Source organism: Anas acuta, chromosome 3 (assembly GCF_963932015.1).
Source record: "Anas acuta chromosome 3, bAnaAcu1.1, whole genome shotgun sequence".
NCBI lineage: Eukaryota > Metazoa > Chordata > Aves > Anseriformes > Anatidae > Anas > Anas acuta.
The window spans coordinates 32,371,605-32,388,940 of record NC_088981.1 but is presented as its reverse complement, the minus strand read 5'-3'; the positions used below and the strand labels follow the sequence as shown (position 1 = coordinate 32,388,940).

Genomic DNA, 17,336 nt, shown 5'->3' with positions numbered 1-17,336 from the left:
ACAGAAATTAAAACTTAGATACTCAAGTATTCTATGAACTACTGCCCTCAAAGATGCTAAGTACACTCTCTTTTGGAAGCAAAGCAGAAGATAAACATATTCCCAAACACAAAATTTTAATGCTTCATAAATGAACAGATCAGACTGAGTCAGTATATAAACTGGTGCAAACTCTCCTGTGGAAAGAGAAAGAAGTACGAGCCAAAGTAGATTTTCTGCTGGAATTATATTTGATGTACTATATTAGACCTGTGAACAATAATGTTTCAAAAAGCCAAACACTGAACAGACTTGAAGGATTGCTATCTGTTGGAACAACAATGGCCTAGGAGACCTCGATAAGGCTGACTGTTCCTTGCACTACTCTTGGCTCACTAAATAGGAGCCTACTCCATCTGCAAAATGGAGATCCCAGTGTTTATTTCTTTATTCTTTCATTTAGTGATGAAAATATTAAATGACAGCGAAGTATTACTATTTCTGTGCAATAATTATGTAATTCACAGAAGTTTAAGAGACTATCTTCACTTATCTGAGATTTCTCTCTCATTATAACAGAATATCAACTCACAATAAACTGGTGAGGAAAGTCTCTGAGTAGTCTAATTGTCAAGGAAGATATTTCAAAAACAGAGCAGAAATAAATAAATAAATAAAACAGACAACTTAGAGCCTGGAAAACTTTGGCTCCAAATTTGAAAGTTCATCTGCAGTCTCAAGAGGTCACTACATTCTCTCCAAGCAGTAACTGGCGCCTCTATAATTTAACATTTCTGTACAGACTTAAAAAGAAAAAAAAATAAAATAAATCCAGCTGGAAGAGGCAACATGATTCAGTGTCATTATCCTTCCTGAGAAAATGCAACAGTGCGTCACTGCCTTAGAGGTGGAGGAAGCAAGAAAAAACAAACAAAAAAACACAACAACCACATTAACTCTGCTGGCTTTACTGAGTGCCTGCATACTGTAACTCTGCTGGCATGCAGGAGAATTCCTGTTTCTGCAACCTGCCCCTAATTAAACCATGGTTCTTTCTCCTATGTTTCTTTTTTTCAAAAAAGCAAAATTTGATTAAAAATAAAATAAAATAAAGTTATAAACTGGTTCAGAGAATAACAAAAAAAATAACACTTACATGGCTTCTTAGGACATTTCTGGCATTTGTTAAAACCCCAGGAAGTACCCACGGTTCCACAGCAGTCTTCTTGCTTGGAAAGGCCAGGAAGTGCTTTGCCACACTGGAATAGTTAGGTAAAGAATACTCAGGTTAGTGCTACTGTATGATGCTCACCTCTAGTATATTCTTTTTCAGTCATCCTGGGTCAACCTCTTCCCAGTGTAACAGATACCGAAAATTCACTGGAGCTCTTAGCTGAACTTAAATAGTGCCCAAGCATTGCAATGGCTCTCTGCACAGGAATGAGCAGGTTAGGTTACATTATCATCTTCCTCTGATTCAACTTGAAAAGAAGGCAAAAGAAACAGAAGAGAACAAACAGTATGTCATTCTCCCCCATAAAAATGTCTCTGTCTGCTTTTTCAAAAGCCAAATAAATTATCTTAAATAAATCACTCTCTTAAAGAAATAAACAAAAAGTATGAGTGATTTCTATAATGTTATTTCCTATCTATTAGTAAGGCAACTTTCTGCCAACTTGTGTTTAATGTTTATGACTGGTTACTGAAAACTGCCAAATTATTATGAAAGATTCTGCTGTCCGGATAATGAAGGAGTAAGGAACATGTAAGGTGACTCAAGCCAAAGTTAGTGATATCTGTGTTATTCCGAGTATTCCACGCAAATATTTAAATTGATTTTGCAACCATGTCTGAGGCACATACTGCCTATATTTTTTTCATGATTAAGAATATTTTGATCATGCTTTTTGTTAACAAGAATATTAACACTTGGAAGCATATAATTTTTCATTTTTGACTTTGACGACTTTTTTTCCATTTTGTGTGTTTAACAATGTTTAAATGTATTTCTCTATATGTGATGCAGACATTCATAAAGTATATCTTAACCTGTGAACTAGGTATAAAATGGAAGTGTACAGAGCATGAGAGAAATGCACAACAGGTGCACTTTCAAAGCAAATACTGATATAAATAGGCACTGAAGCAAATAATTCAAATGTGCTGAAGTGTGAATCCTCACTACAGAGTGAATAGACCTTCCCTGATCTAACTTTTCTTCCTGACCACATAGAAAAACCTCTGAACGAAGTGCTTATCTTTCTTTCAGCTGGCTCATCCTACAGCACAGGCTGTGGCCTTGTTGTTGCTTTCACTTATGCTGATAACCCACTCACTCCACAGGGGGATGTGTGCTGAATACACAGTCACTGACAGCTTCCTCTGACCTTCACCAATTTTTTCTGGTTGTGCTGACATCCATGGGTCAGTGATGTTTCTAAAGTACAAAGTTACTCTGTGTGGCTTCACAGTGACTACTGTTCTCTCTGTCCAGGGCTCTGACTCATTAGCAGGTCCCCTCTTTCCATGGGGAGGGATGGCAAGGCATCATTCCAGCCACCTTCTCTGCCCCTCTTTCAAAGATACTCCCCAAGCGCACCCTGAAATATCTCAGCAACAAATCAAAAGCACCACCATATAAGCAAACATGCAACTTGCAGCGGTTTAGCCCTTGCTGCATGTATTTGTCAAATACACCATGTTTGAAGCAGCCGGGAGCTTCCTCTGCTGCAGTGAATACCAGCCTCAGACATGAAATGGACCTTTTAGCACCACGGCAATTTAGCAAAGCTACCGTGTGCCTCTGAACATCATCCATATATGTGGTAGCACCACCTGTGCCTTGACTCACAGAATCACAGAATTGTCTAGGTTGGAAGAGACCTCAAGATCATCGAGTCCAACCTCTGACCTAACACTAACAAGTCCTCCACTAGACCATATCCCTAAGCTCTACATCTAAACGTCTTTTAAAGACCTCCAGGGATGGTGACTCCACCACTTCCCTGGGCAGCCCATTCCAATGCCTAACAACCCTCTCAGTAAAGAAGTTCTTCCTAACATCCAACCTAAAACACCCCTGACGCATCTTTAGCCTGTTCCCCCTCATCCTGTCACCAGGCATATGGAAGAATAGACCAACCCCCACCTCACTACCGCCTCCTTTAAGGTACTTATAGAGAGTGATAAGGTCGCCCCTGAGCCTCCTTTTCTCCAGGCTGAACAAACCCAGTTCCCTCAGGTGCTCCTCGTAGGGCTTGAGCCACATTTTAGGGTGAGACACTGACAGTATAAAGGACAGAGCACCCAAACAGGTTAGAAGTCATTACTCATTTATTGTGTAACTTGAGGAGTCTGTTTTCACACTACCATCTGCACAGGGTCTTGTGTCCAATTTTCCCATGTTCCAATGGGTCAGAAACAGTCCTGCCCTGGACTGTAGTTGGCCATGTTCAAACAGTAAAGAATCTAAACAAGGCCCACCTTGTTTAGATGCAAGCCCAGGCCCATGCTGGCTGAACACGTCTTTTAGGCTGCCTTGCTCTCCACTAGTGTGGGCACTGGCAGGATTAGCACATGACTGACCATTCCTGATCATTCAGTTGCATTCTGCTGTTTTCAGAAGCAACTCTCAATCTAGCGCAAAAGCAGGCAAGGTGCAAGACCAGGGAATTCTGCTCACCTTTAGTATGCTGCAGGACCCAAGCTGTTTACAGGAACTAGATTTTTCAACTAACTCTAGCTAGATGAAGTACAGTAAACTATGGTACATCTTGCTGCAATTCCAAGAATCCCCAAATCGTTCAGCTCAGGAGTACTCATAACGTCTCCTTCAGTTGGCTACTCAAAAAACTTACAGAATTCATGTTACGTCTTTACACAACATTGGTTTCTCAACTTGCAACTCAAGTGAGCTTGCTCTAAGGAGGACTATTCTATTTTATAATTACAGCTGCTCAACTACTTTTCTAGAACTGGTACCACTTCTCCAAAGGGGAGGCCACTGACTGAAGTCATATACTGTGGTGGTTTGTGAGGGTCAGCTAAACCGTTTTCCATTCAACTCTCTCTCCCCGCCTTGTACCTCAGTTCTACAACTCTTCTTGCTCTGAAAAGAAGTGGGAGGAATCAAAGCTGATGCTGCACCTCCCCTTATGATCTCAGAAACTGAGCATTTGGGCAGCAAGGCACGTAACTAACACCCAGTGCTCCTCACAAGGTCACAGGCCTCAAGGACACATCGCAGCAGCGTGCATGTGTAGAGGCAAGACTCTACTAACTGAGAGCCAACATGCCATCATTAACTTGCCTTTTTTTTTTTTCTTCCTAGAATAGGTGTCATTTAATAGTAGGAAATTAAAAGGAGAATAAAGCAAAGCTTTAAAAAAATAGAAAAGTAAAAAAGAAAGGAGGAGGAAGATGGCCTAAAGCCCACTTTGAGTTTAGGTGTGGTGCTACAGCATTTGCACTCTACTGAAAATCATGATCTCTGTGGTCATAACTTTTTCAAATTTCCATATAAAAACCATGAGCAAAAATAAGGATGCCAAATTCTGAGTCATCTGGCAACTGTGGTTTGTAGTCCTGTTAGTAAAAACTGGCAATGATTAAAGCTGCTGCTCCCACTGCCTCTATGGTGAATTAAAGCTTGAAGAATCAATGATAATTTGGTTAGTGTCCAGATCATTGTAGAAACTGGCCAGCAAGGAAAAGCAACTGCCACATGGGGCTCCTCGTGGTGTAAGATCTGTGTAATTTTGGAGCTATGCATCAGAAAAAATGACTGCTCTGCTAAGTCCTAAGCCAAGCAGAAATAGAGTTCTTCTATGGCTAATAAACCCTGATTTCTCTGGTACATCTAATAATGCTTCAGATATTTCCAACACTCGTGGCACTGCACAAGCTGTTTCCTAGCCAGCTACAATTTCTTAAGATGCTCCTCCCATTCTCAGCCCCTAAGCATCAATGAATCGAAGCTCTGTTTCTACAGGTCTCAAAAACTTTTAGGTAATTTCTTTCCTCTTCACAAGTCTTATCCACTTCCTACCTCCGAGAAGAACTCATTAGTTCTTCAGACAGTCTGTTCCAGTCTCTGAGTCACAAGTGACTGGAAAAGTCACTTGGGGGAATCCATAGCTATTTTTAGTTTGTCTCACTATTCAGCACAACTCCAACACATAAGCATGAGCTTAAAATAAGCAGTGAAGCTAAACACTTGCACACAGCTTGCACTATGCATGAAGATGATGCCATTTTCTAAGCTTAGGTTTACAATTTTCTATCCATCATCCACACACATTTCAAACTAATCCAGCTGCTATTCCTGAGGGCTTCTGGAAAACTCCTCACAGAGAGAGAACAGATTTTCATGAATGATACATCTGTCACAAGAAATCATCTCAATTTTGAGCTGATTCTGATTGGTCCAGAAGGCAAAGAAGCGATGAAGGATTGCTATAAAAGAGCTGAACTGTGCTGGAAGTGGCTCAGCAGTAGCAGCACTGTGAGGCACACATGGTACTGCTATAAAACTAAGTTCTTCCTGGGTAAAGCACTCACAGACACTGAAAGTATTGTTTTGAGTCCACATATTTTCCCCATGCGTGCCTGGGCTTCTATGCCAATATTTTATATAACTGGAGGAAGTACTGAATATTCCCACTGGTAGACTGAAATTTTGGCTGACCCTGTGCTGGTGCACAAAGGCCATCCCAAGCCACATCACCTCTTCGTTCCTTCTGTCCAGCCTCTGTCCCATCTCCACAGTGCTAACAGCCCTTGAGTTGGGCCATGCCACCAGGATTTAAGGCTTTCCGATGCCAGGGAAAAGGAAGGATTATATCCTCAAAATCCCTCTGCTAAGGCAGTAGGAGGAATGTATTCAGCTCCCCGTTGAAGTGCAGCAGAGAGCCCAGCCTGGCAATTAGTCTCATGGCAACCGCAAAGGACTCTGGCTGAGGGACCAGAAGGTTTCCTGGGACCCCCACTCCTGCGTGACCCATCTACAAATCCCTGTCACGAGCTATTAGTTAAAACCACAATACAGGCATAAAGAAAGGAGTGTCACATGATTAACTATGACTGAAATCGATAGGTGCTTTGCCTGAGTTAATAGTTAATGACTCTGGGATTCAGCTCAAAAGGCTGCGTTTCACATACCACAATAGCAGAAGTGAATGGATACACTGTTTAACTTTCTGTAAACTATTCAACAGGCACAGACCTTGGATTGTTCCTTCTTTTTTCTTTCCCCTATAGGCACCACAAACAGGGTAGGAAACCTCAAACTTAATAAACCCTATTAGTGAAACAATTAACAAACACACTTAATTAGCTCAGTGACCAGGGCTGACTGACAGGTTGTTACAAATGAAGAGCATTATCCACTGCAACACTGGCGCACTAACAGGCATTGTCTCATAACCAGAGGAGAGAAACTTAAATACTTCCAGACTTTCTAAAAGAACTGGTAAAGAATTTGTTTTGGCTTAAGTAGAACATTCTTCATAGGCAAGCAAAAATTACCCAGCTTTCTTTTATTTGAGTAATTAAAACAATGTTTGGTGTTTTTGGTATCTGATACATCTTTAATCTTCTGATATTTCAGGGTATTGATTTTGCAAAGAATCTATTGTGAATGAAACATTAATCCTGTAAATGAATCCACACTGATTTCTGACAGTCTATTTGTTTAAAAACTTCAGAAGCCAAACCATGAGCTTCAAGGAATTCCAGACAGTTATTTTATTTTATGGGATGGTATTTTTAAGACTATTCTAAAGAAAAAAAAGTTCTTTAGAAGTGCTCTAAGAGAAAAGGACCAGTATGAAGCACAGAATTTTACTTGTATCATTGTTCTTGCATTAGGAATATGAATATGGAAGTTCATTTCATAGAGCTGTCAAAAAAAAAAAAAAAATTAACTCCAAAGGAATTGTTTTATTCAATCTGAAGTTCATCAGGGATATCTCTATGGTTCAAGGAGTAACTTCAGTTGGCATATTACTATTGTCATCACCTCCAGACTACAGACACTATGATCATATTACATACAGTAGGACAGATAGATTAGGTTATGCATTAAGAGCTATCAACACACTTTGCTGCTCTGATTTCTAACTCCAAGAGTTTAATGCCTTTGTTTTATATTCCCTGTTGTGAAAAAAAAAATAAATAAAAAAATCAGCAGTGATCTAAGCCCAGTTCCTTAATATTTTATGTATTTTCTGTAATTTAAGTACACAGTCAATATATGTCCTTGTGTGAATCAAGATAAGTAAATGCCTAATGATTTGCAGTCAGAATCTTTATCATGGTACAACTGACAATTTCTGAACTTTGCTGGCTGCCATCTATCAATTGGTTTATTTCATTTTCTATCATGTTTAACAGCAGAGAGGAGGGGGTCTCACACCTCACAATACCAGCACAACTCCAACCCAAGCTTCCTTCTCAATGGAGCTGTAACAAGTGTAGAGCTTTTGTACAACACCTCTCAAAGCCCTTTGCAAGGGAAACACAAAACATCACTCAGCAAACAACTGACTAGTGACCATATCATCCCCTGAACATGGTGGCATGGAACTGGTCTGAAATTAAAGAAACCTCCAATAAGTGGGTCAGAAGAGAGCACTTTTAACTGAACTTAAAACAGTAACCATTTCAGAGAGCAGACCACTCACTCTGAGCAGTTGCAGTTGCACCAGCACAACTGAGAGACAGTAAAAAGGAATGAACATGCACAGGCAAACACTTCCTCCTAGCCAGCATCTCTTCCAGACATTTGGTCTATGCTGCCTCCAGACAGGTAAGCAACTTCAAATCTGTTTCTCCTTAAAATAAGAAGTCTTTCTGATTTTGTCTTTAAGTTAGAGATGCTGAGATCACCAGAAGTCTCCTTCAGTAAAACTGATTTTTAAAAAATACCTGCTAAAGAGAGAAAAAATTAAAGAGCTTCACCAATTCCTTGATGCTTTGCAAAAAATGCCTTGCTCTTTACAGTTATGCAAAAGAGAGACCAAACCAATTCTGAGGGGGAGGAAAAAACAAACAACTTTGAGAAAACCCTGGTGCTTAATTCCCTTCATATGAATTTTGCCAGATAGTAGGCATCTGCATTCTTTTCTCAATTTGAATGCAAGGTAATAATAAAGTAAATTTAACAGGACTTGGGATTAAACCATAATCATTACTAGGTGCACCACTGACACTGTAAAAGTATTTTGGGAAATAACAAGATACTCTGTGTCATAATAAAGGCATTTTTATTAGAATTACAATGAAAAGCAGCTGAAGAGGAGGAATTGAAAAGAAAAAAATGAATTGTCCTTATTTGCTTGCTTTTAAACAGGACTCATAGAATCAGTGCTCTAAGACAACCAACTCCTTGGATTTCAGAAACACAGAAATAACATGGCTGTAGAGGACCTTTCAAAAAAGCTAGACCCAATGTCTAGCTTTGGAAGGCACTGTAGCATATAGTGGTGTCTACAAATCTATTGCTCTCTACCTGAAGCAGGATTTTTGTCTTACTGCTCCCACTGTATGTGTTTTCTGACTTTAGGTCTCTCTTTTCTCAACATCAGTTACAAAAACCGTATCTTGTTTTGTATAAAAAGTTTGCTCCCTATATTTCTAAGACAACACTTGGTTTCTGGTCTGCAGCTTAACCACCAGTTCGTGATACACTCTGTAAAAATCTTCTTGATATTAGGAAAGTATTTGATGAAGCACTACTTTTGTATGCGACGTATCATAGTAAGCTATCACGTAACATGGCAAGCAATCCTGGAGCAATCACTGTAACATCTCCCAGAGGGTAAATACTTGCTAAGTGTGCCAATCAGAGAAGAGAGGCAGCCAGGATAAGTGAATTTACTTGAGCAGAAAAAGAGCCATCCAGAACATTATTTTTTCTTCCTACATTTTTAAAAAAAATTGTAATATTAATACTACTTTTATAGTTCTTCTTTCCGGTATATTTCCCAATGCTGAGGACACTCCAGAAAACAGTCACAATCAAGCAACGTATTTGTATGTATGAAAACATAGATGTTCATTTATCTATCCTACTTAAAATAGGAAGTATCATTCCTCTAGCCCCTCTTACTCACTCTCTTCCTCTGTCCTCTCAGTTTTGAGACTGCCATATTTTCACTTATCTTTTAGTATCCTTTTCTCATGGTAATTGCCTTTGGTTATTAGTCACTTATAATACAAGTGAGCAAACAAGAGGCCTAGAAGAATTTCTGTATTCTGAATTTGGAGTGAACTGAGGCTTGAGAATATGACCGGGCTCTTCAACTGTCTGTAGCATAATGTCCTCCAAGCTTTGGTTGAGGATGGCTCCAGCTGCTAAACTGAACAGTATGCACTGACTAAACTGCAGAAACACACCCTGGCTGTCCTGGGATTTGAGTATAGCAACTACCCTACTGTTTTTGCAGGACTACTGTTTTTGAATAAGACAAATTAAAGGAATTTAACTAAGGTGGGGTGAGGAAGAATGCGTTGGGAGACTACAAATATTCCACAGAAGGTTGTGAGAAAAAAAAAAAAAAAAGACAAAGCAATTAGAAACAAATGATCTGATTTTAAAGAAATTCAAGGAAAGAGATAGAGAGAACATAGAGTAATAGAAATAAATAAATTGAAGTAGAGAAACATAAAATGGTAGAGGTTTTACACACACACGTACACACAAGCAGTAAAGATTCTGATACGTTCGGTCCAGGCTAAAAACACAGGATAAAAACATCAAGTTCCGCCAACTCTTTATTAACTTAGTTGATTTGCCTACATGAGGCCACACACACATCCTTCCATCATTCTGTTCTATAGACAGTAAAGTCACCTCTGGTCCCAGGATATTTAATATAACATTACTGAAGCCAAATATACAACCCACCCTGCAAAAAAATGTATAAACACTGATGATTGTTGAAAACAGTAAGGATACCAAAATTATCCAGCCTAAACTCCAGAAACAACTTGCAACACATTGCTGCTAATAAGGAAAGCACAGTTCAGCAGCTTGTCTGAACAAATTGGAGAACGCTCATATTTAGCAAAGCAAATATCAAAAAACCAGAAAACCAAATTATTTTAGAACAGATCTATATAAGGATTAAAGAAAAATAGGTGTCTTTCTCAGCTCAAGGTATATTTACAATATGCAAATAAACAATATTCATTGCCTGACTGTAGGAAAAACATATTTCAGTTCCAAATTTGAAAGGTGAATGAGTCACCTGAATCTACATTTATGGGAAGTTCTTAAATAAAAGCTCTACAAATGCCACCCTACAACTCTAACTCTACATGGAACTATTAAATTAAATACCAAAGGCCCCAAAAAAACCTTACTAAGCTTTTCTCCAAAACCAATGCTGAATGGATGAAAGTTTTTTTTGTTTGTTTGTTTGTTTTTTTAAATTGAATGCATTATTCTAATCTAGGAGGCACTACTCCTTCTTGAGAGCACTGCAAAGGCATAGTTTTTCAGCAATACTGTAAAAAAACATTACAAAAATTGGAGGCTAAGTATTTTAGTAGGATTCTGAATCATACATGAATACAAACGTATCTCCCATTTCGCCTCCCTTTAAAAGGGGAGAAAATTACTGTCTTCTAGTGATCGCAGATTAAGCTTTAGTTTTAAAACCAATGTAATGTGAGGGGCAAGCATAACACACTGATTGTTTGGGATACAACATTTGAAATACCCCACTCAAGCATGTGGCAGAAAGAACAGACATTAAATTTATCCACTGTAATAAGTAAGAAATAAAAGATGAAGCACTCATTGCCAAGTCTAACATTCTGAGGAAGGAATTTTGTCTTCCTCTATATATGAGCACAAATACAAGTATGAATAAATAATAATAAACCACTAAGTATGATAAATTATTTCCAGCATTTTAAGATTCCACATGATAATGCCATGTTTGTTAGAGCTCTCACTCGTAGGAAACAGAAAGTGTGTTTGACACAGGCACAGCTTCTTTAAGTAAAACCCATAAACTTGCAGTTAAACATATGCTTCAACACTTGCCAGAATCAGGTTCCCAAAGAAAATGTTAAAGTTTTTACTATTCCTGAAACAGACAAGCATGAAGATCTTATCAGTATAAATTAATACTGTGGATTCCAAATCAAGCATTCAACAATTAACGAATAATAGCCTTTAATGCTCCATTTGCTAGTTTAACTGTGATTTTTTAAATTTTAAAATTTTAAAGTTAAATTTAAAAAATAAAATTGGGGGGTGGGGGAGTGTGATGTTGTTGAAATTTCATAGCATTTTTCAGAATTAATTATTTTAAAAAATCACATGATGGTATTGCATCTGTAGGTTTTGGGATTTTTAATTCCACAAAAATGGCTTCTGAAACTAGGTTTAATTTTGTCACTAGTAAGAATGCTATGACAATCAGAGAATTTAGCTGCCAACGCCTAACAATTTCCTGCAGAATATATCGGAAATAGATATATTTTTAGATGTTTGTTAATTGGCCAACTTTATGTGCACGCTACTTGAAAGACCAAAAGCTAACTAACCTTCCTGATGAATTTAAGCTTCTGCTTAACATCATATAGATAATACAAATCTTCAGTGTTAGTCACTTTTTTTTTTTCCCTGAGTAAAACAACATATTCGTTCTCTAGTATCATCCCTCAAAACAGATGAGTGATTTTTCTGAAATTTCCCCGCAGATTTCAGACTGAGGCACACACTGAATGTAATTCAGTCTGAAAAATTCCATTTTGGCAAGGTGGTAAAGTAATAGATGATAGGGTCTGACTAACTTTTTTTGCAATCTATTCATATACATATTTTCCTGTATATCTACATAAATATGAAAATATGGCAAAAATATAATGCTGTATTGCTTAAAGTGTTTTCAAGAGCTGAAAGAATATACAGTTTTAAATAGTCATATATAAGACACTGGTGAGAACACACTATTTTAAAATGAACTAAGGTTTTAATGCTTTAGCAAACCCTCAGTTAGCTTTCACGATTTTTCTACCCCATTCAGTGGTCACATTTCAACGGATTCAAACCATTAGCCTACAATATGGTCAAACATACAAAGTTGTTGAATAGGAATTTTGGAGAAAACTGCAACTCCTTGAAATCCCCATGGCTTTTGAAAAACACAAGCAAAGATGTTCATTAAAGAAAAGGACAGTCCAAGCTGTGGAAGATGGTGTAACCTTAGTAGTTTGATCAGGAGATGAAGCTACAACATGAGTCGTGTTTTTATTTGGAGAAATAGCTTATAAACAGAGAAATTATAGCTAGAATACTTGAAATAAAAATGTCAGAGATACAAGTTTACAGAAAATGAAGAGATTAACTTTAAGAAAAATAAGGCTCAGGAGGATATTACTTGCTAAAACATTCTAAAATCCATTCTCAAAAAAAAATTTCTTTGGAAAAGAATGTCAAATACATCTTTTCCCTATGACTGGTGAAAAATTATTTCAATCTTTCATAATACTGCTTTAAAGGTACCTGTCTGAAAAATCTAAGCCAACATTTCTTACCTGTGTTCCAATAGTCTCCTGGAAGCAACGTCCAAGCTGAGTTTTAACTGAAACAGGAAACACATGAGGAATGGGTTGTTGATTTGTGTAAGCAGTATGTCCTTTCTGGGTCTTCTGATATGGAAGACCTTGGTAAGAGACCTGTGGATGTCCTGGCTGAGGTACTTTCGGTTTTTGTCCTGTTGATGCGCTGTCAATTCTTGAAACTTGATGTATCTGAACTGAGGCTTCAGGGGGATGTTTCACATGGATATTCACTATGTTAGGAGGGAACTTCACTAAAGTAATTGAAAGAAAAACACATAAGAAAAATTAGTAATAAAACACATCAAAAAAGAGATCCCAGGTACCTTTAAGATACTTCTTTTTTGCACATTAGAATTTGGATAAATTGCCTCAAAGTGACAAAAATACAGACAACACCCAAATTTGGGGGTTAGAGGAAAGGCTGAAAGAACACAGAGTCTGATTTCTTGAAAACAAGAAAATGAAAACTTCACATAGGAAAGAAAGACATTATAGGATTGTAAAGACTGCTATATAAACATGGGTGTCCAAATTGGCTGGTGTGACATTAATATTTGTGGTCGTACTTTGTAAAAAGAATCCCATTCAAAGTTCCAAAACTCAAACTCTACTGGGTTATTTTTGGATATATAGTAAGTTTTATTGTCTTTTTCAGATCCATCATCTTTCTCTGGAACACAGAAAAAGCTTCAGATTTCATTCCTTCACCTTTATATACCTGCCAAGTCCTGAGTTTGCCCCTATAACACTTGCCAGCATCTCAACCATCTAAAACCACCACTCCCTTCACTGAACTTTGAATTCAGGATTTGGCAGATAAAAAGGGAGGAAATGTTTTTTCATATACTTCTGTTTTTAAATACAGTTGTAGTTTTAAGTCTGACTATATAGATTGAGAACCTCTGGTCACTTAACGTGTACTTCTCCTTATGAGCCTCAAACTCCTTTTTTCATGCAAGCACAAAATGCCCTTAAAACATGCAACTCAGTTGAATACTTGAGGGGAGAAGATTAATTAAGTTCTGCTAATTAAGTTCTATTGCAGGTAAATGTACAAGGAAAAGACACAGAAGAAGTAAGGCCCTTCGTGGCTATTAGAGAGGACTGTTTTTGCTGGGTAAAGAATATTTTTATGGTTCACCATTTTGTCTAAAATAATTTGAACTGGAATCAAATAGCCACAAAAATAAATTTCCGCTCTGCTAACTGTTTAGACAACTATATTATCTTATTCTCCCTTTCCAACCCCCACTTTTTTTACTTTTTTTCTTTTCTTTTTTTTTTTTTTTTTAAGTTGGTAAAGTTTTAGGCATCTTTAGGGACTAACACTATAACATGGCTACAACATGGCTGAGGAAAACATTTCATCTACCCTTCTTCACAGCATTTATGTAACAGTAGGAATTTTTTTTTTTTTTTTTTCGATGATACTGTTACATTACATGGAAAGACTGTTCTATTTAATTGAATCATATCATGGCCATCCCACATGAAAAAGCTGATGACAAAATTATCTTAAGGACTGTAACAAACGATATAACAAATATAAACATAGATTACATATTTAGTTTTACATTAGATTTAAATTTTACTACATTGAAAAGTAAATAACCTAAATTCCGAATGAAAAAAAAGTCAAGAAAAAAGTTACCTTTTACACCTTGTTGTCCAGACATTGTCAGTGGTAAAGTATGAGTCGAGTGGATAATTTGAGATCCTACAGCTTTGTTCACCTGTTGTGGGTGATGATACAGTTTTGGAGTATTGGCAGTCTGCACAGGGATCTGACAAAGTTTACCAGTGTAATTAGGAGGGCACTGGCATTTATCTCTAGAACTGCACTGGCCTCCATTCATGCATGGAAGGTGGCAAATAACTGAAATGAAAACAGAAAGAAAAATCTAGTTAATTACTTCAGCTGTAATTACAGTTAATATTATCTGACTATATTTGACACAGCAGTTGAGGAAGAAAGGAAAAGGGCTGGAGCCCTTTATTCTTCTGACATCTGAGGAACAACTATCCCTCTGACACACGCTTTTGATTGCCTTGTGGTAGAACCACTTCCCTTCCCCTCCTTGTGACCTCTGCCTGGTTCACATCTTCTCTCCATGACAAACACAGCAAGTACATTCTTCTCTTAGAGATCCGAGCTATTTTATTTCGTTATGCTGTTACAAGACACTAAATGAATGCTATGCCTGGCTGGGCCTCTTATTCACGCTTTTGTACAGGTATTCCTATTTTGTCATCCTCCCATTTCCGTAAATCTTGGACCAGCTCAGGAAGACAGGAAATACATTCCTACAAAAACTGTAAAAATAAAATTATACTCAAGTGATTTCAGAGATACTTTAACTCCAATATAAAGAGAAGGGTTATTGCTTCTGTGCCAGTCACTACTTGCACATTTACAGCAATGTAAATTATCAGATGAAACATTAAAATTATCAACATTAAATGAAAAATATTTCTTAACTCGTATACAAATAGTAATAGGCATGGTTTGGCACAATCTAAAAATATGATGTGGGACTTTATAAGCAACTACAATCTAGCTAAGCTGTCAATGTTTTCAAGAATTAAATGATATAAACGCAACAGAAAAAATACTGTAACATCTGTTAAAGACAAACTATGGTCATTTTTTTCAGAAAAATAACAAAGTATCTATTCACCAGTTCTCAGTTTAAAGATAAGATTTTGGTTATAAAAATATATATTTTTAAAAAATCTAGACTTTGCAGTAATTCTGACAATTTGCTGAATTGGTATTGCTCAGTTTATATTGAGTTCCAATAAAAATGAGATAATGCAAGGTAATTAGGAACCTAGAGCTTGGAGTATAGTCCAAGTGGTGCAACCTCTGCACAGCCACAGCCTATGACCATTATTAACATCATTAAATGTCAGCATTGGAAAAAGAACCTGTGTTAAGTGTCGCAAGAAGACAAAGCAGCCCATGGAGCTCCAACCCAGCTGTGTAATTCACTTGGCCCAGGAGAAGTGCTACAGAAACGCAGTGACCAGACTGGCTCGGAGCAGAGCACCATCAGATTGCCCTGACAAGATGTGGGACGTGCATGCCTCATCGCCAGATAGGTTGGCATGCAAGTGTAAACAACCAAAAATATTTTTCCATTCTATTCTGCAAATGTGCGCTTAATATTGTTATCATCTTATCTCATATTTTCATTTCATATAAACCAACTAAAAGTACTTCAAGCTGCAGCACTGCAAATTGGCAGTGAGAGGCCTAGTCACCTTGAGAAGACCATCCTCCCCAGGAGAAGGCTGTTGTTGATCCAGGCTTATGAAAGATGGCCTTGCAGAACAGCCATTACTTCAGGGCAAAAAGAAAGGTGTTTGATCCTGCCAGTAATGAAATCAAGATCTCTCTCTCACTCACACATCATTTCTCCCTGAACTGCCACAAATGAGCGGGTTTACCACATTGGCGACAATGCACAAAGACTTTCAGGTGCTTGTAAAGATCTGTCTGAGCAAGGCTGAAAGCAAACAGGGAGAGCTATTGGATTTCCTGCAAAAGTAACATTGCACAATGAAACAGTGTCAAGTAGCATCATGATGATAGCAATTTGGCATTTGAAAGAAGTATGGTAAAAAAAAGAGGCAAACAGAAAGGGTCTCACTGAGGAAGCCTTTAAAAAGCCTAACCCATCAACTTTCTTCCCTCTCTTCCTAGCCCTGAGGCAACAAGGTAACATGGAATACAACCATTAAATAATAAAATGTACTCAGTTTTTCCACCAAAACAATTTTTTTTTTTCTTCTGAGCTCCTACTCCTGTAAAGCAGTTGGTTTTTGGAAGACAGTGCAGCTGGGTACCCCTCCCTGACCAAGTGCTCCTCTCCCAAAGTGGCACCAAAAGCTTTGCTTCAAAGCAAAGGGTTGTGCTGAGTAGGAAGATACCAACAGAAAAGGGTTCCTTCAGGTCCTCTTCAGAATGGTTTGCTGTGGTTATTCACACAAGTAATTTGTGCAATTAAGTGCAAACAAACACTACTGAAAGGCCAAGTATGAGATAAATAGATAAAAATGTTTAATTTCTCTGTATTAACTTATCTACAGGAAAAAAAAAATCACTAAGTCAACTGATTAATGTGCTGATTTACATCTCCTGAGGGCCTGGCCTAGCGCACAAGAAATGAACTTTAAATGAGAATATATGAAATAGATTCTGAAAATATAAAATTATGCAATAAAAAAGAAATCTTAATTCTAATGCATACATTCTACTTGCTCTTATGTGGCTGATTATGTCCAGGCTAAACTTGATAATCTCGAATTGCAAACATTATGAGTAATGCAGAACTTCGTCAAAAGATTGAAGAATGAAACACATTGAAATAAGATATTTGGTAATTTTAAATAGAAATAATAGGTATACATATGCTAATTGTGATGTTTCCTCAGAAGTTTATGTGCAGGGAAAGGACCACGTTTAATTATAACGCTGGTGTTGGAAATCACAGGCAGGTAATTTCACCAGAGCTGGGATTATAATGCAGACAAATCAAGAAAAGTGAGCTGAAAGGGAGTAAGCCTCCGAAAAGGCAGAGAGAGAAAATGCTACTTTTCTTTGACAAGGCTCTAGGAATCACAGGTCAACAAAGAGCAAAGAGCCTTGGGGAAAGGACCACTTAAGACAGGAACTGGATTCAAAGCCAATGGATGTTTGAACAGCTCAACTTCTGAAAAAAAATTTTGCTTTTAGTCATTGAGCTTAAAGAACTTAAACAGAACAGGTCAACACT

At 37.6% G+C, this 17,336-nt stretch overlaps 1 protein-coding gene across 8 annotated transcripts in view; it reads right to left on the bottom strand.

The window, feature by feature from the left end:
• LTBP1 (latent transforming growth factor beta binding protein 1) overlaps window positions 1-17,336 on the bottom strand; it is a 203,784-nt gene that overhangs the window by 101,137 nt on the left and 85,311 nt on the right. For all 8 annotated transcript variants that reach the window (XM_068676472.1, XM_068676469.1, XM_068676470.1 and 5 more), the window contains 3 exons: window positions 14,210-14,434; window positions 12,532-12,809; window positions 1,136-1,238 (listed from right to left, as the gene is read on the bottom strand). In XM_068676472.1, coding sequence (XP_068532573.1) covers window positions 1,136-1,238; window positions 12,532-12,809; window positions 14,210-14,434 — 606 coding nt within the window. The remainder of the gene's footprint in view (window positions 1-1,135; window positions 1,239-12,531; window positions 12,810-14,209; window positions 14,435-17,336) is intronic.